Here is a 19,365-nt window from a genome sequence, read left to right as displayed (position 1 = left end):
GCGGGGGCGGAGGCAGCTAAGCTGAGAGGACTGCTATGGGGAGGGGTGACGTCAGGGTGTGTGGGAGCCAAGGAAGTAGCGAGTAGGGGGGAGAGAGAGCGAGAAAGAGCGAGAGAGAGCGAGAAAGAGCGAGAGGGGGGGCGGGGAGAAAGGGAGATTGAACCCGCTGGTCGAATCGAATGAGAAGCGGGGGCAGGGAGGAGAGAGAGGGGAAGGAAGGAGAAAGAAGCTGCTGCGGACCACGACTGATTGCGGGTTCTTGGGGATGCGGGTCCGAGTGGGGTAGGATCCGCTGTCCGGAGAAGCTAGAAGGAAAAGGGGTGCGAGGAGAGAAAGCGAAAAGAGGGTCTGGGGGTGGCGGCAGGAGAGAAGAAAGAGAGGGGGAGACAAGGGTGGGGAAAGAAGAGGCAGAGGGTGACAGAGGAAACTGCCGGGAGGAGAAAGAAGAAAGAGGGGGAGGGTGAAAGAGGAAGAGGAGAGAGTTGGAAGGAGAAAGAAGAGAGAGGAGAGAGAAGAGAGAGGTAGAAGGAAAGAAAGGGAGATGAGGGTTAAAGGTATATGAAGGAAGAGAGAAAGAGGGGGATACAAGGCGGAAAGAAGTCCTCAGAAGAGAGAACCAAGAGTGAGCATGTGGAAGGGAAACAGCCCAGGGAGTAACCAGGGATCAGCTATGGAGGAAACTAGTGGGGAACTGGTGGGACCGAGGAACTGGGGTCTAGAAGATGCCTCAGGCCTCTTGGCAATGGCCTCCTTGCCCATCATGTCAGCATGGCCATTGCCCCTGGTCTCCTCAGCCTTAACTCTGCTCCTCGGAGCCTTCACTTCCCTTTTCCTCTGGTACTGCTATCGCTTGGGCTCCCAAGATATGCAAGCCCTGGCTGGAAGTCGGGCTGGGAGTGTCAGTGGTGGGCCTAGGGGTTGTTATGAGGCTGGCAGGCCAAGCCCAGGCAGTTCTGGGGAACCTGGGAAGAAACCCAGAACAGAAGGCCTAGTGAGCCGTCGCCTTCGGGCCTATGCCAGACGCTACTCCTGGGCAGGGATGGGCAGGGTGAGGCGGGCAGCTCAGGGTGGCCCAGGCTCTGGGGGAGGGTCAGGGGTCCTGGGCATTCAGCGCCCAGCCCTGCTTTTCCTGCCCGACCTGCCTTCAGTCCCCTTTGTACCACGGGATGCCCAGCGACACGATGTGGAGCTCTTGGAGAGCAGCTTCCCTGCTATTTTGCGAGACTTTGGGGCTGTGAGCTGGGACTTCTCAGGGACTACCCCTCTGCCTCAGGGTTGGTCCCCACCACTGGCCCCTGGGTGCTACCAGCTCCTGCTGTACCAAGCTGGCCGGTGCCAACCCAACAACTGCCGCCGGTGCCCAGGGGCATATCGGGCACTGAGGGGGCTTAGGAGCTTCATGAGTGCCAACACCTTCGGCAATGCTGGCTTTTCTGTCCTCCTGCCTGGGGCCCGGCTTGAAGGCTGCTGTGGGCCTACCAATGCTCGGGTCAGATGCCATCTGGGTAAGTAGATGACAACCTCCTTGCCTCTCTTCTCTGCCATCAGAGCATTCTAAACTGTGGTTCTGATCAAGCCTCTCTTCAGAAATCTTTCACAACCTGTTGCCCACAGCAGCACTTCCTGAGCTCCTATTATCTGCAAACCGTCTTCATAAGCTTTGCCGTAGTCATTTACCACCTGTACTGTTTTTTCATATGGACACCCCCACATTTTGTTTCACTTATTTAAAAGTAATCTTTATAGAATGATAATCAATATTACTTGCCCTAAATAGAAAGTACTCATAAAAAGCAAATTTAAACTTAAAAAAAAAAAAAAGCTTAAAAAATTCTAGCTAAATAGTCTGAGACTGAAGCCTACACTTTTGTTTAGAAGGCAGCAATGTTAGAGGGAGTATTAATGTCATGATGGCACCAAACTGAGATTTTCTTTTTGATGTTTTAAAGATTGAAATAAAATGGAAAAGAAATTTTTCTGATTGTTATTTAATGCCATGACCTTGTTTTGCCCAATTCATCTCCTATGCTATCAGGTGTATGTGTCCTCCACTTCAAAGCACAATAGCCTCAGGATCAAGTCCAGATCCTTTCTCTCCTATTCTCCCATTTCTTCCCTTCCGCCCTTCCCTCCCACGGTGCTCTAAATCATGAAGGACTTCTGGCTAATCCTGGCAGACACCACATTCATGCTATACTCTTAACCAAAAATGTCTTTCCCTTTTATCATATTATCACCTCTGGGAAAACTACTTAGCCTTTGGGACTCATAGTTTGAAGTGTCACACCTTCTCTGGGATGTTTTCTTATTCTCCCACTATTCAAAGTGGCTGCTCAGTTTTCTCACAATGGTTGACTGTGTGGTCCTTGGGCCAGGAGTCATTAGTTCTATACCTCGTAGGGAGGGAAAGCCCAGCACATAAGTTCTTGAGTTAAATTTGACAAAGCCCAGGAAGAGATGCCACTTCCTTTAGGGAGCCTTCCCTTTTCTCTGAAACAGAACAGATTGTGCTTTGCACTGCATTTCCCCTATCTCTTATCACTTCTTTCATTCAGTACTATATTATTATATTCGGGTCACCTTCTAGAGAGCAAGGAGGAACCACCGTTGAACTTCGTGTTTAAGATGCTCAGTTTGTCCTTTAACGGAGGCATTAGTGTTAGATGCCTGGGTCTCTTTCCACAGGCCTGAAGATCCCCCCTGGCTGTGAGCTGGTGGTTGGAGGTGAGCCCCAGTGCTGGGCTGAGGGACACTGTCTACTGGTGGATGACTCCTTCCTGCACACAGTGGCTCATAATGGTAATGAGGTTCCCATTCTTCTAGGATGGATGAGGGACTAAGAGTGAGGGGAACAGAATCAGGCCCAATTACCCCATTTTCCAGCTGCATGACTTTGAACAAGTCATATAACTTTTCTAATCACCTGTGAAATGGGACAACTGCCTTCTTGATCAGATGACTGAAGGATTAAATTAATGTAGGTACATAGCGACGTGGTTAACAGCAGAAGACCCTGTGCCAAGGCCACTTAGGTTCCTCTCGTACATCTGGCACTTACTGTGTGACCTTGAGCAACTTATTTAACCTCCTTGTGCCTCAGTTACTTTGTATAAAATAGGAATAATTATGGTACTACCTCTCATAGTTTGTTTTGATGATTAAGAGTTAATGTATATAAGTGGTTAGAACAGTGCCTGGCACATATTTACAAAATGTTTACTTTTATAAGTATTTGGTAAGTACTCTGGCATATAAGTACTTAACGTCAGCTGCTCTCCTGTCTCCATCCCCATGTACCCTAGGCTCCCCTGAAGATGGGCCTCGAGTAGTCTTTATCGTGGACCTTTGGCATCCCAATGTTGCTGGGGCCGAGCGCCAAGCCCTCGACTTTGTCTTCACACCAGAATCTTAAAAGAAGATGTTCCCTTCAAGACATCTAGGCTGGAAAGATGCTACACTCAGGGATGGCTTGAGTGGTAGCCAGGACCTCTTCTCCATTGCAGAGCGGAGCAACGCTGAGGGTGGGAACTGGCTAATGAATACTGAAATACAGATCTTAAATCCTCTCCTAATTCCCAACTATTTTTATCGTGGCTACCAGCCCCAGAAAAAGGCTTGGGGCAGGGATGCATGTCTTTTCTCAGCCAAACAGCTCAGTATCTCCTTGGCCCTCTCTCTGGGAGTCAGCACCAGATTCTCAACTCAACTTTATTCCAATAATTTAATAGAAAATTAAAATAATAAATAATACGAAACAGATTGAGAAGGTAGCTGAGCTGGTACAGGCCCAGGCCAACTTAATACAAAGTTAAGGAGGTAGGGAGAATGATGGGAGAAGGAAGAGGGAAGCAAACTACCATGCACAATGACTGGGAGGCAGCTCAGGATATGATGGGTGTTATAAGGGCTGGCTTAACACTTTGGCATGTACAATGTACTAAAAAAAGAGAAAGGGAATTCTAAATAATTTTAAATTAGCTGATGAGGGAAGATAGCAAGGCAAGGATGGAGATGAGGGAGCGAAAGTAGGCCTTCTGATGGGCTCTTAAGGAAGGGGCTGGAATGTACCGTGTTGTTAGTAATGAAATGGGAATGAATGGAAAAGGGCCAAAGTGAACCGTACCATGCAATGAGGGGACAGAAGGGAGATCCACGACTTAGCCAGCAAAGCCGAGGCAAAGATCTGGGAAGGGGAGGAAAAGAGAGAGGGACTGAGTCCTAGTGGCAGGAGGAAAACAGGAGAGAAAACAGGGAGAAAGATCAAGAATCAGTCCTTGAAGACAATCTGTTGGCCATGAGGACGCTCGTCATGGGTGATGTGGCGCCGGACATGAATCCTGCGGACACGGTGCTCTCGGTTTTCCTCATCCTCCCCTCGGCTTGCCCTGCTACTTCCAGCTGCACCCCCTGTGGCCTCCAGGAGAGCTGGGTCTGGGACCCGGGGAGTCTCGTAGATCAGGATGTTCAGGGTTTCCTCAAAGATCCGGGCCTCTGGGAATTCCACCTGCAAAAGGCCAGCAATCCCCAGTTTCCACCTTCTGGTCCAGTCACAGAGCTAACCCTTCCCCCAGCTGCTCTGCACTGGCGCACCTCCTAGCCTTTGCAACCACAGGTTCTTTAGCCTGGACTGTCCTCTTTGCAACTTCTTTACTCAGCAAAGTCACACTAATACATTGAGGTCCAGCTCTGAAGTCAGGCAGTTATATGTTTTCTCTTCTTTGCTATCAAGTCTCACTGTATTCTTTCATTAGACCAATATTTACGGAGTGACTGCACTGTACCAAGTGTTGTTCTAGGCACTGGGAACATAGCAGTGAACAAAACACACAAAGTTCCTATCCACAGGAAATTTACATTCTAGGGGGAGGACAGAGACATACATTTAATAAAATATAAACTGACAAATGTTATGAAAAAAATATATAGCAGGAAAAGGGGTAGAGATGGCTATGGCTAGGAATGTTATAACTTTACAGGGAGAGTTCAGAGAAGGCTTCACTAAAGAGGATATTTGACAAATAGCCAAAGGAGGGGAGGAAGGGAGCCAGGTGGATAACTAGAGAAGGAGCAGTCTGGGAAGAGGCAATAGCAAGTGTAAAAGCTTTGGAGCAGGTGTGCGCTTAATGTATTCTTTGACATCAGCAGCAAGGAGGCCAATGCAATGAGACAGAATGAAGAGAGAGGAAAGGATAAAGTGAAGAATTGATTGGGCATTTTCCTTGTGTGTCTTGGAGGAATATAACTAACATAACTCTTAACAAGCTGCATTATAATTATTGGTTTATTTTCCTGTCTTCCCAACTACAGAGGAAGCTTCTTGAAAGCTGGGTCATTCATTCATTCATTCATGCATTCAATTAATGTTTCCTAGCTTCCACTATGTGATAAACTCTTCTACTAGCCTCCACAAGTGCTAGAGAGGGGGAAAAAATACGGCCTATGCCCAAGGAACTAACACCTTGCTGCTGAAGTAACCCCGCTCCCCACTCTCCAGACTACAATAAATACCAGACTATAATAAATAGCTAAGAAGGAAGTTTGACATCTTTGTCTGAGGTTGTTCGGTTGAAAGTTTATGAGCAAAAATCCCCAAAGAAGTGATGCCTGGCTTGGGTCTTAAAGATTAAGCATAAATTCACTGGGCAGACAGGGATGAGGAAAAATAATCCTAAGAAAAAGGAACAATGTGTGCAAAGGTAGGGAAGTGTGAAATAGCATTGGGTACTTGAGACTTGCAAGATTTCTGGTGTATCTGAGGCACATTCCTCATATCAAGGTCAGAAGAGACCAGGCTGATAAGACCGTCAGGAACCATTTGACATGATATCATGACTTATATGGCTAAGACCTCAGAACTTGGAACTCTGGTTCCTGACTCTCAGTGATGGACTTTCCCCTGCCTGATCTGCTGAGCTGCCTTTGTCCAGGGAGGGTCCTGGTCCTGCCCACCACCACAGCCCTTCCTGACCAGGCACTGAACCCCTTCTGACCTTGGTCTGCTTCTTCTCCGTGGCATAGACAATGGAGGTGCAGCACACCTCCGCGATTTTGCGGCCCTGCCCGTAGAAAGACCAGCAGCAGATCTCGTCCCCCAGCACATCTTTGAGGAAGAGCAGCCGCCCGTGGAAGCGCAGCGCCAGTTTGTCAAACAGCTCGATGTTCTTAAGTAGGTTGTCATCCGAAGTGCTGAGGATCAGGGGGCCAAGTGGCCTCAGCACAACTGGCTTCCCTCCTCCGGTTCCAGCCCCTCTCCCCACCCCCCACCCCCGACTCCAGTCCAGCCCAGGGCTTTGGCACCCAGCAGGGAGCTTCCTCTATCCCTGGGGCTAGTCTAGAGGCCTCAGAAAGGAGGTAGCATTTGCTGAGTAAATCCCAGTACAGCAAGGTAGCTACTTGTACAGTCTCTGGCTTGACCTGGCATCCTAGCTTCATCACTTTTTAACTGGGTGACCTGTGCAAGTTACTTCACCTCTTGGTGCCTCAATTTCCTCATCAGTAAAATGGAGATCACAACGGTACCTCGCTCAAACAATTGTGAGGATTATGTGAGTCAATAAATGTAAAGCACTTAGGCAATGCCTGTTGTAAAACAAGCACTTAGTAAATGCTAGCCATTATCTATTCCTCACCTAACCCATTATTTACTGATAAAACTGAACCTCAGAAGTGAAAATGACCTGTCCAAAGTACCCAGTGGGTAAGCGGTGGAACTGGAGTTTGCATTCAGTCAGGCACTCTTTTAGTTCCTCTGTGTGGCCATCGCCCCACTCCCCACCCCGGCTCCTTCCCAGGGTCAGGAGTAGGGCTACCTTTAGCCCAGGATTCCACCCAGTGCACCTCCCTGCTCCCCTGGTGGTCACCTGGTATAGGAGTACTTGTTGTTACTGCGGTTGTGGAGGAGCTTCACCACGGGCTGTTGGGGGAGAGAGGATGGAAAATGGTGGGGGTCAGGCTGCATGGAGAGGCCCCCAACCTCCACCCTACAGGGTTCAGGGGCCTCACCTTGGAGGTGCTGGCCAGGAGCTGCTGCTCCTCCCGGGGAGATGTCACCGTGGGGATGAGGCACAGCAGGGACAGGTTCTCCCTTTTTTGCTGGAGAAGAAGCGGAAGGTGGTTAACAGTACAAGCAAAGATCACTCACTCCCCCACTTAAAAGTTTTCAAATGCTGCTGGCTGCCTTTGGGAAAAAATCCAGACTTAGTGGTCCACAAGGCTCTGCAGAATTCGACATCTCTGATCTCATCTCTACCACTCTCCCCTGCCTGCTGGGCTTCAACCCTACCGATGGCCTATTGCTTGGCTCATCCAGCATATATCCACCTAGCCCTTTGCTGTTCCCACTGCTGGGAAGTCTGCACTCAGTTGTTTGCATGGCTGGCTCTTCCATCCCCTTCAAATCTCAAAAATAGTGCTCCTCAGAGGGTGCTGGTCCTCCTCCCTCAGCTCCCTGGCTAAAGCAGCCTCCTCTACTTCCTATTCACAGTATCAGTTCACTTTCTTTGTGGCGCTTAGTTCCTCACATTTTCTTATATTTGGTATATTTGCTCGAAGTCTGTCTCTTCCCACCTAGGCACTGAGTGCCTAGTATACAGTAGTTGCTATTGACTAGTTCTACTGGCTGAACAGCCTGGCTGGGTGGAGAGCTGGAGGCAGAAATCAGAACGAGACACATAGGCTTTTTTCTTCTTTTATAAACGTCACGCCATGTCAGAACCCCTCTCACCTCTCCCAATCTAAAAACTAGATGTACAATTCTGACGCCAGATTTTTTTTTTTGAGAAATGCACAGGACTTTTTGTAAAATTAATATGGAAGAATAAAAGTCTATCATTACTTAGGTCAATTTTTAAAAAGAGCCAAAAGAGACTGATCACGCCAGATATTAAAATAACCTACAAAGCCATAATGAAAACAGTGTGCTTTTGGTGAAGAAACAAAAACAATGGAATACAACAGAACTTGGAAACAGACTAATGTACACATGAGAACTGATGTTTATAAAGAGGACATCACAAATCAGTGGGCAAAGTATGGAGCATGTATTGGTTATTGCTGTGTAACAAATTATCCCAAAACTTAGCTTAAATCAACAATAAATATTTATTATATCTCAGTTTCTGTGGGTCAGGAATTCAGGAGTGGCTTAGCTGGGTGGTTCCGGCATGAGGTCTCTCATGAGCTTGTGGTCAAGTCAGCTGGAGCTGCAGTAATCTGAAGGCATGAATAAGTCTGGAGGATGTGCTTCTGAGAAAACTTATTCATATGGCTGCTAAGCTGATGCTGGCTGTTGGCAGGAAACATGATCCCTATTACTGGGACCTCTCCATAGGTTGCTTGAGTGTCCTCATAACATGGCAGCTGGCTTCTCCAAAGCAAATAATTCAAGAGGGAGCAAGATGGAGGCCTCAATGTCTTATGACCTAGTTTTGTCAGCCCTATTCAGTGTGGGAGGAACAATGCAAGGGAATGAGTGTTAGGGAACAACAATCACTGGCGGCTGCCTTGAAGGCTGGTTCCCATTGATTCAAATTCCTCTCATACACAAAACACATTCATCCCCTGCCAGATCCCCCAAAGTCTCATCCCATGACAGCATCAGCTTGAAGGACAGAATCTTGTCATCTACAGCACGTCCAGGTAGGGATGAGGCTCCTTGGGAGTAGTTCCTTAACTATAGCTTCATAAGTACATTTGCTCTTGATCTGAAGACCTGTGAACTAAAGAGACAAGTTATCTCTTCCATACACCCAATATACAATGGTGGAACAGGCATTAGGATAATCGCTAGGGCGCTCTTTTTCAAAAGGGTGGGGTGGGGGACAGAAGGGACTTAAGAAGTCACTGCTTCAGAGAAATTCTCTAGTCCAGTTAGACAAAGGTTGGAAGCTCTCAGATGCCTACTCTTGCCCCAAAATGACTCTCTCTGGCTCTTGGCTCAGGGTGCCCTGAGTCATCCTTTCTTTTCCATGAAAGACAGTCCATGCTTGCGGCTCCATGGTTTCCTTAGCCTGATTCCTGCCTGTAGAACTTTGGGGGTCCAAAGGCCTCTTCTCCTCTTGCACTATATCTGTCCCTTTCAGTCCAAGCTGGCAGTGTTTCTGCTAATGAAATTCTTAAAAACTTAATGGATGTCTTGTGAGTCTTGCTTAGGGTTCAGTTCATTAGACAAAAGCCACACCCAAAAATCTTATGATATAAGTTTTTCTCTTGCTTTGGGCTTGTGCTGAGACTGCTGAGGGACAACACCCTTAAGATTCTTAGATGTACTATTATTTGATTGAATGGTTCTCTGAGACATCTTCTCGGATATTTTTGAGGTCTTAAGGATTTTACAATCACACCCACAGCTTTATTGTAGACCATGTTTTACTAATGATGCCCTGTATTTGAGCTTTGCCTAGAAGCTGTTTGTTCATTTTAACCTCATTTTTTATCTGGAAAGGCTGGGAATTTTCAAACCCAATAAATCCTGGCTCCTTTTGTATAACCATTTTTCCTTTAGCTTCCTATTTATTTTACTATAAGCACCAAGAAACCTGGTATCACCTTCAATATTTTGTCTGGAAAACTCTTTAGCTAAGCCACCCAGTTCATTAGGTTTGTCTTCTACTTTCTACATTACTGTAGGAGACAGTGTTGCTAAACTTCTGCAACTGCATAACAAGGATCCCCTCTGCACCTGTTTCCAGTAATATATTCCTCACTGCAGCCTCCTCAAAGGTCATTAGACTCCTACGGACTCTATGAGGCCCTTTAGGCTTTTATGAACACTCTCCTCAGTCCTTCCAGCTTCTGCCCACTTCCTAGTTCCAAAGCCACTCCCACATGGTGGTAGAACCCCATTCCAGATACCAAACTCTGTTATCTATTGCTAGGTAACAAATGACTACAAATTTAGTATCTTAAAACAATAAACATTATCTCCCAGTATCTGGGGGTCAGGAACTTGAGATTGGCTTAGCTAGGTGGTCCTGGTCCAGGATCTCTTTTGAAGTTGCAGTCCAGATGCTGGGCAGGGCTGTAGTTATCTGAAGACCTGATTGGGCCTCAAGGATCTGCTACTGAAATAGTTCACCCATGTGGCTAGGAGTTGTGGTGGCTATTGGCAGGAAGCTTCAGTTCCTTACCAAATGGACCTCTCCCTAGGGTTGCTTGAGTAGCCTCATGTGGCAGCTGGCTTCCCCCAGAGTAAGTGATCCAAGAGAGAGGCAGAAACAGCAATGTCTTTTATGACCTAGCTTTAAGTTACACACTATCATTTCTGCAATATCCTACTGGTTACATTAGTCAGCCCTATACAGTATAGGACAGGACTAAACAAGAGCCAGGATAAGCTGAATTGCTGGTGGCCATCTTGGACACTGGGTACCATAGATTAATAGATGGCATTGGGAAAACTAGCTCACTCTATGAAGGATAAAAAAGAGTTAAGTCCCTTCATAATTCACATTTACAATAGTGAATTCCATTTAGATTAAAAGACCTATATGTGAAAGATAAAACTATAAAGCTACAGAAAATATAACTAGGAAAAAAAAAAACTTCCTAAAATCTTAAAAAGATATACCATTAGGCCAAAAAAGAAAAAAAAAGAAGAATTTGACTGCATGAAAATCAAGAAATTCTCTAGTTGACAATGGGAAGCATGACCTTACAAAATGTCTACATAATAATGTTGAGGGAATGACAGAATTGTGATTACTCTACAATTATTAGTTCAAACAATATAATGGTTCTTTCGATATAACACAAAGAAAAATACATAAAATTACCCAAAATGTATTCTAACCAAAATGTTTAATATCTACCCTTTAAATCTACCATCTAGTTTACAGGAAACTCAGGGTAGGGTAGGGTAGGGTAACAAATCAAATGATACAAGTAAACAACCAGGAAAACTTGGGAAGTGGGTCACTGTACAGAAAAACTAGTGGTCTACTTAACAAGTCAGCATCAAGAGAAAAAAAGGCTTAAAGAACATAATATGCAAGGATCTAGACTGAGTCCTTGGTTAGATGAACCAGCTACAAAAACTGCTTCTAACAGATTTCATTGCAAAAGACATTTTTGGAACAAACGGAGAAATTTGCATATGCCCTGGACATTAGATAAAATTTTATTGACATGGAAAGATGGCAATTATTAACAAACAAACAAAGCAGATTACAAACAGCACATACAGCATGACTATTTTGGTGCGCGCGCATAAACACATACGAAAAAACCGGGAAGGACATTTGGTGCTGTTATATTTTTAATTATCTGTGTTTTCTAAATTTCTATTTTTTATATATATATATAGATAGATAGATACACACACACATATAAAATAATATGTATTATATATATACTGATTTAAATATAATAAATGGTTATTTACAATAAAAAAATAAGGATTTCTGTTCTACAATAGATGCTACAGACAGGTGGCATTCTAAGCGAAAATACTGGCAACATCTAAAACTGACTAGAAATTATTATCTGAAACAGACTTCTTCAACTGGGGTTCTCCTGAATCTCAAAACCCAGCAAATAATTTGAGTAACTATTTTCTCAACTCTCCTGAGTATGATCAGTAAATAGTACTGTTTCAGATACATAGGAGAAAAGTAACTTTGTTATGTATAATACATGCCTTAGGGTAATAGGGCTTAATTCTCCCTAGGAATTAAACTAAAATATGCAAGGATCTGTAAAGTAACAAGAAAGAGATAAAAAAAAAAAAAATCAGTACAAAATTTGGTAAAGAATATGAATAGGAAATTCACAGAAGGGGAAACCAAAAAAGCTATTATATGAAAAGATGCTCAATCTCATTAGTAATCAGAAGCATGCAACTTAAAATGAGATCACTCTATACCAATCCGACTGGCAAAATTAGAACGCTGGATGATGCTATGTATTGTCAAGGATATGCAGAAATGGGATCCCTGATAATCAAGAACATAAAATGCCACTACAGCCATCCAGGAGAGTAATCTGATGATATTGCTGAAATTCGTTTGTATGTGTCCTGTGACCTAGCAATTCCACTCCCAGTTACAATCATGATAACTCCTGGCCCAAGACCCACAAGGGCACATGTATGAGGATGCTCACAGCGGCACCATCTGTAGGAGCAGAAAGTGGGAGGCAATCTAGGTTTCCAACCTTAGGGGAATACATAAATAAATATGGTGAATGCATACCATAGATTCCTGTGCAGCAGTCAGAAGCAAAGAACTAAATGTACATAGATAGAGCAGCATGAATAGTTCTCGAAAAAAGTGCTGAATTAAGAAACAGAACACACAATCTATAGCTCAATGCCATTTATGGAAATTTAAAATGCATATAAAACAATGCTTTAGCTTTTCAAGGGTACAAATATAATCCAAGCATATGTATGAAAACATTAAACTTGGAGGGTTATTTGTGGGGAAATGAGAAGTAGGCAAGGGATTGGGAATGAAGAAAAAAAGCAAAAAGAAAGATTTGTATAGACCAATGAAGATTAAGTGCCACACGCTGAGGAATATGATGAACTCAACATTCCATACCTAAATCTTAAAGAAACAAAAATCTCCAAATAAACAATTAAAACCTAGCCAAGAGGGGTGGGGATGGGAATGGTCTCAGGAAAACCTGAAAAAGAGACAGGTGGAGCATAGAAGAAAAAGCACTACACTTGGGAGTCATATAACCTGGGGATAAATGTGAGCTCTGCTACTTTTTGACCTTGGATAAATATTTCCCTCATGGCATTTTTTTTTTTTTAATGTCATACAGGGTACAAGGTGTACATACAAGAAGATAGAATTGGTCTTGACACACAGAATGATTCTGTGGGTGTGGATAACATTAATAAACATTAGATTCAGAAGTGGGTGTGAGATAACATTAGATAAATGTAAAACTATAGAGCAGACATGCACTTTCAAGATCATAGTTGACACTTTTTAATATATACAGGACATCAAAAAAGAAACTCTTATAATCGATTGTATCATAAAAGGACATTTTTAACATTGTAAAAGTAAGACAGAATAAAAGACTTTATGTAAAACTCACTGCATGTATTTTTCTCCTTTCCTTATCTTTTGGGACTTGAGGACAGAATGCCAGAAGGAGGAATTGACTCACTCAAGGTCACTCAGTCAGCTATAGTGGTGGTGACACTTAACCCACATGTCCTGGCTATGCTTTCCAAGCTCTTCTCCTCAGAACCCTAAGAGATGCACAGAAGAGAAGCCCAGCAGGTGGGGCTCTGGAACCCCCAACCCTGTTTTATCTGGAGCAGTTCTGCTTCTAACAGATTTCATTGCCAAAAAAAAAATTTTTTTAAGCTCCTGGTTGGGAAGGGGGTGGGTGCTGCCTCCTAGGATAGAACCAGATCACAGAAGTCATTATATTCCACAATAGATGCAAATTTAAATAGATTTTTTTTTTCCCTAGTGGAAAAAGGGAGTTCTGATTTCTGAGCAAGGGGAAGAATAGACTGGGGTTGTGTTTAAGGATAATTACTGAGGTGGTAGTGTAACAGCTGGATTGGCTGTGTAGAAACGGCAAGATGCAGAAAGAATGGTCATTTAACCATACAAAAGTCTTGGCATGAGGTGCTGAGGAGAACTCGGCCTGAAGCAACAGGGATGTAGAGGACAGTACCCCCAAATTCTCTGGAGTCAACGGCTAGTCAAAGCAAGGCCAGAGGCAGCCTCCCTAGGCAGAACCCTACATTTCTTTTCTTTTCTTTTCTTTTTTTAATATCCTAATATTTAACTACTCAGGCAGCTCTCACAGGGACATGGGGATTGGGGTAGAACTCAGGAGGTGAGGGAGGGACCCTCACCTGCAGTGCCAGCTGGCAATCCTCAATCAGGCCCTGTACAAGGTAGTAGCGTGCTTCGCCTAGTAGCTCTCCCAGTTCTCTGGTACTCTCAGGCAGTGGCACGGACCCATCTCGCAGGTAGTTGAGGATTGTGCCAAAGTGGCGGCCACTCCGGTCAATCAGCACCCAACCTGGTGGGGTGAAGAGAAGAAGGAGAAAGAATAGCTTTCTTTGCTGGGGGCTCTGGAGCTACAAAATTTTTATGAAAAAAGGATTACAAAGCTTTAAGTCTGAGAACTGACCTTTCATAAACCTTTGCCTTACCCAAGAAAATCTCATTAAAACATGTCCAGTGGATGTTCCCATAGGCCCCTTTTTAATGTACCCAGCCAGTGAGAATTCCCTAAGTCTGTTCTACACCGAGAAGGTTCCCAACATGAGGAAGTTCCTATAGATTAGATAATAAACCTTTAAGATTATCGATAAATCTCTAAGCTCTTGTTAATTCTAACCATCCTATTTAATTAAAATGTCTACCTCACCTTCCGGTCCACTACCATTTTAATCTTTACAGTCTTCATAGAACTTATTACTATCTGAAATTATGTGTCTTTTTTTTTTTTTTTTTGGTAGATTTACTTGCTTATTATTCTCCCCAGCCCCACAAAAAAGTAAACTCCGTAAGGCTAATCTTATCATTTTGATTTATGAAAGTATCTCCAGTGCTAAAGCTTCTGGTAATTTACAAATACTTATTGAATAAATTCACCTTTAGATATTTGAAGACTGTGCTCTACCTCCCATAATCCTTGTTAACCCACCCTGAACCTCTTCCCCCAAACTTTAAGGTTCCACTTGGCCATGTGGGGCCCTAACCTGAATGGAACACTCGAAGAAGGTAAGGTTCCCCTCCCAAAGAGAACCGTCCATTCTCCATTCTGGTGTCCCTAGCTAACCTGAAGCCGCTTTCACCTTCTACAACCTGCATTACAGATGGATTCCTAGAGTGTGTTAGGGGAAACTCGGAGACAGGTAAGACCCTCCAACTCTCCAGGCTGGGGTGGAGGGGAACAAAAGGCTGGGAAGTTGGAAGAAACTGAGGAAGGCTGCCTGGAAGGGTGCTGCTGGCAGCAAGGCTGGTTCCTAAGTTTTTTGAGCTGAGGAGTGAAGGGTGGGAGACCTGGGTGGAAGCGGTAATGAAACCTCTGAGGTGACAATGGCGAATCGCTACAGCACCTGGCAGAGTTGGAGAGGGGGGCTGTTCCATAAGTGTTGGTTATTGCTGGGAGTAAAGACTGGGAGACGAGAGAGATTATGAATGAGAAAGGGGAGATTAGATGGGATGTAGAGGCTGGAGAAGGTGAGAATGAGCTGACTGGATGACAGTGAGACGAGAGAAGGGGTATGAAGACGCTAGGTGATGGGGGAAGGATGCTAGGGTCAGGGAGACGACAATCCAAAGGATGGAGGACAGCCCAAGTAAGGGCAGCGCGCGTACCTCCAGCGTCCGTGAGCACCTCTGCGCGGCCGCTGAACATGGCCTTGAGCATGGTGTCCTGTCCCGTAAGGGTGCGCAGCGTGGTGTAGTGCAGCGAGCCACCTACGTTAAGTTTCACGTACTTGCTGTTGGGGGTCAGTGGCCTGAGACCGTAGGCAGCGGAGCCAGGCTCAAGTCCTGAAGGCTTAGAGACTTCCAGGGACAGGGCCTCGGCCGCCGCCGGGCCCGAGGCCTCTGCCGACATGCCAGGTGGTTAGGGCGGCGGCCGCGACCTTAAGCTCTCTCCGCGCCCTCCAGACGCTCCCCAAAACCCTGGGACCCACTCGCCCACACGTCGCCGCTACTCAGCGACACCGACCAACAGCGCCATCGCGCTGGCACCTCCCGGAAGCCGGGCCCAGTAGCGCGCAGGCGCACCGAAGAACCGCCCCCGACTTCTCGAGGTCCGGAGTGCGGAGCATGCGCAGTGGCCTCGGCTGGGTGACGGGTCACGCGCGGACTGAGGCCGTGCTGAGGATGCGCGAGGAGCGCTCCTGTCGTTAATACCGGAGACTACATGCGGGAGCTGCCTGGCCACCTGGCAGATTTGGAAAGCGACATCCCCGCCCAGTGGTTGGGTTTCCGTTCTCAGAGTGCCTCCCGGGAAGCTGAGGCCTGGAGAAGCCGAGAAGGGGGGCGGGAGGGGGATAGGGCAAGGCTTACCTCCTGCCAGCCCTTAGCACTGGACAGACTGAGAGCTGCGAACAGCACCAAGGCAAGCTCTTAAAGAAGGCTGTTGAACAAAAATGCAGCTGAGGAGATTTAAACATCGAATTGGCTTTATTCAGCCATTTGTGAATCAGGCAGCTTCCCATCTAGCAAATAGGCGTTCCTCAAGCTGGAGAAAAGGAAAGGTATTTTAAAGGCAGAAAGGGGGCAAAAAAAAAAAGGGGGGGACATTATTAGCACAGAATGTGTTGTTTCAGGCAAGGTCACCCTCCTAAAAGGACCCAAAGGGATCTATGGGGCAGATTATCTCACTAGTGCTGACCAGGTCGTTTCATGTTGACAGGTTAAAGGTTACAGCCCTGCAAGAGGTTGAGACTGCAATCAGGTTAGTTATTAAGTCTTGATTTGTTGATGTGGGTCTTAGCACAAGTGACTCCATTTGGTGCCTGTTGTTTCTTTTTAACAACGCCAAAGGTGAGTGGCCTCCCAGGAGAAGTGGCCATAATGCGAGGGCATGGAGAGTAAGAAAGATAGTTATAGAGGGTCTCTCTGAGGAGATAATACTGAGCTGAAGCTGAGAAGCAGCAGGCATGTGGAGGTGTGAGGGCAGAGTTACCGGCAGAGGGAAGAGCAAAGACCAGAAGATATGAACAGGCATGGTGTATTTAAAGAGCAGAAAGGATGTCAGGGGTGGCTGGAGTAGCTGAGCAAAGGTCTTAGAATCCCAGCTACCCAATCTGAAAAGATAGAATAAATAAGATAGAAACATTGTTGACAAGAGAGTGTGGTGAGAAGTGTGATATAACAGCCGATCTTAATGTCTGGCAAGGGGATTTGCTTTAGGGAAAACTAAACAGAGTTGTAGAACTGTGGGGAAGAGGTGGTGTTTGCTCATTTTGTGGTTTGGACAATGTATTCAGATATGATTATGGAATAGGCTTTCTCTTTAGAAAGTCACTTTGTATGATATTGATGTTCTGTGAAACTAGATGCTCAACAGGGCAACTTTGTATGATATTGATGTTCTGTGAAACTAGATGCTACCAGTTCACTGGGCAATTCTGGCTGGGCAAGTTACTTCTTTCTGGTGCTTTTACTGCTTAGTGAGGGGTGCAGATTTAAATGCCCGCAGGGGGCAGCTAGGAGTGCGAATGAATGGGGTGGGCCAATTATAAGGTATTGGGAATAATGGGGCCTATGGTGACTTGTGGAGAGTTCATATTCTATCAAAGGGGTTGCTGATTTTGATTTTTCAAGTGTAGTTAGTAAAAACGAGAAAAGCAGCTAATGGCAGCTGGGAGTTGTTTTGCCCTCTCCATCCAGAAACCTTGGTGTTGCAAGTGTTATCATCTAGGCTGCAGTGTTGTCCTTTGAGCATAAACAGTTTCACAGAACACCAGCATCGCACAAAGACACTCTAATGGGTTGATAGACCATTTCATAACCATGTCTGAACACATTGTCTAAATCATAAAAATGACCAAACACAAGCTTCTCCCCACAATATGAATGACTGCTCTGTCTACAAAGTACAGCTTTAACCTTGATCCATTCCTCCAAACTTCTAGATAAGAATTAAGATAACTAAAAAGAATTATCTTTACTTCCTAACAGCATACAACCTAGAGAAAATCTCCCCTTTCTCAAACCCTCCTAGAAAATCACCTAACAAGCCCAAATTCTGTAATAAGTCCTTTCTAACATGTGCTTGCTGAGATATCCAAGATGGATTCTCCATGGAGTGTAGTCTACCGTGTTCAACTACAGATGTGTTCTTGGTGGTTTTTGTGTGGAGGGCATTGTCAGTTGATCCATGGAGATCAACTGAAGCCCTTACTACCATGGACTGGGACTCTCAACTCTAGTAATAATGTACACCTCTGAGACCCCTTATTTCTAACCAAGGTGCCATCCTGCCCATGGTTGGGAGATAAGTTCTCATTAAAGAGTTGTGATGTTTTGCTTAGAACCTTAAGCATTGGGATTACTTTGTTTTCTTTCGAATAAGATTCTCCTGGATTTTTCTCAATGAGATTTTTAGTTTTCCTTGGTGAAATTGTTGTCTGGCCTTCATACCTGCTCTTATGGTCTGTTCTCTGGTCTCGTGTTTTAAATGTTCTTTGTCTGCAAGAGGAAAAGTCTATAGGGAGAGGATGGATGTGGAGTCTGGGATGTATAAGGGCATCACAAACCTGTTACTGCTCAATCTCTGCTAGCTGAACACGATTTGTCTCTCTAAAATTAAAGTTGGGGATACCAAGCGCTTGGCAGTCATGTAACTAGTTAGCATGCTGGAGTCTTTTTGTTATCAGAATTAACCAGGCAAATTGCTGCATCAACCAAGTTCCAATAAATCTGTCTTACAACCATCCCCAAAGACTGTGGAATTCAGAAGATATCTCAGACTTTATGCAAAGTTTGTCCTTTGGATAAACTTTGCCTTGAGTAACCATTTCAAACCTTTATAAGGACTTCTTCCTGAGTTTTGTCTATATCCCTGAGAACTGGTCTATTTCATTTCTTCTACCCAGAATCAGGACATTTTTTCAGCCTCTGATCAATGACAATTGGCCTTTGACCAACTTCTGGAAATACAAAATTGCATGACACCATCCATATGGATACTCGTGCCAACTAAAACTGAATCAAATACCTGCTTCCTTCATATTTTATCATGTTCCTCTAGCTTGTACCCTTATGTTTCTAACTGACACAATTGCACTGGGGGCAGTTTAGAATTGCAGTGGTCATTTTGGGGAACTTTTGACAGGAACAAGATTGTTTATTCGAGAGGTACCTCAGAACAAAAGGAGAAGAAACTCTCATGAGGAAATTGTTGTTTGTCAAAAAGTTTATTTTGTGGGCAGAAAAAAAAATGGTGTCGATGATAGAGGCTCTGTTCATCCCTCTGGCGACCAAAGCAAAGTTGTGACAGATACAAGGAGCAAACAGCAAGGAAAAATCACCTGGGATCTAGATGAATAAGCCATAAAACTATAGAGAAATCTAAAAATTACCCTGCAATGGCAGAAGGTAAAATGAGGCAAGGATGCGAGGCTGCCTGGTCCCAAGCGGCTGAGTGGCATTGAGGCAGTGGCAGTGGCAGACACCTCTTAAAGGGGCCACGTCCACAAGCGGACTTTCATGGTGACGGACCTGCTTGCTCTGAGCACCAGTGCCGATTCAGCTGCGTGCAGGAGGCACCAGAGACTTACAGGAAAATTTTGTTGGAGTGAGGACTGAGGCAGGATTCCCCCTGTACAGACGTGCCGCGGTATCCACTGTTCCCTGCTGAGCCCGCCCCACTCCCAGCGCACAGACTCAGTGCCACCATAGCGGAGATGCCATCAAA

General features: G+C 45.1%; 2 protein-coding genes across 2 annotated transcripts; one reads left to right on the top strand and one right to left on the bottom strand.

Annotated features, from left to right (window-relative positions):
- Positions 1–569: 569 nt before the first annotated feature.
- Positions 570–3,574, top strand: ASPHD1 (aspartate beta-hydroxylase domain containing 1). The gene is made up of 3 exons (XM_016155066.2): positions 570–1,505; positions 2,686–2,799; positions 3,303–3,574. The coding sequence occupies exons 1-3, from the start codon at positions 629–631 to the stop codon at positions 3,410–3,412; spliced, it is 1,101 nt and encodes a 366-aa protein (XP_016010552.1). The 5' UTR covers positions 570–628; the 3' UTR covers positions 3,413–3,574.
- A 116-nt stretch (positions 3,575–3,690) lies between these two features.
- KCTD13 (potassium channel tetramerization domain containing 13) lies at positions 3,691–15,734 on the bottom strand. Its single transcript, XM_016155055.2, has 6 exons — positions 15,306–15,734; positions 13,829–13,998; positions 7,003–7,092; positions 6,861–6,913; positions 5,991–6,186; positions 3,691–4,504 (listed from the first exon to the last, which is right to left on the bottom strand). Exons 1-6 carry the CDS (start codon positions 15,547–15,549, stop codon positions 4,268–4,270), a joined length of 990 nt encoding a protein of 329 aa, XP_016010541.2. The 5' UTR covers positions 15,550–15,734; the 3' UTR covers positions 3,691–4,267.
- Between the last annotated feature and the right edge of the window lie 3,631 nt (positions 15,735–19,365).

Source organism: Rousettus aegyptiacus, unplaced genomic scaffold (assembly GCF_014176215.1).
Source record: "Rousettus aegyptiacus isolate mRouAeg1 unplaced genomic scaffold, mRouAeg1.p scaffold_m13_p_8, whole genome shotgun sequence".
NCBI lineage: Eukaryota > Metazoa > Chordata > Mammalia > Chiroptera > Pteropodidae > Rousettus > Rousettus aegyptiacus.
This window is presented reverse-complemented; position numbering and strand designations above follow the sequence as displayed.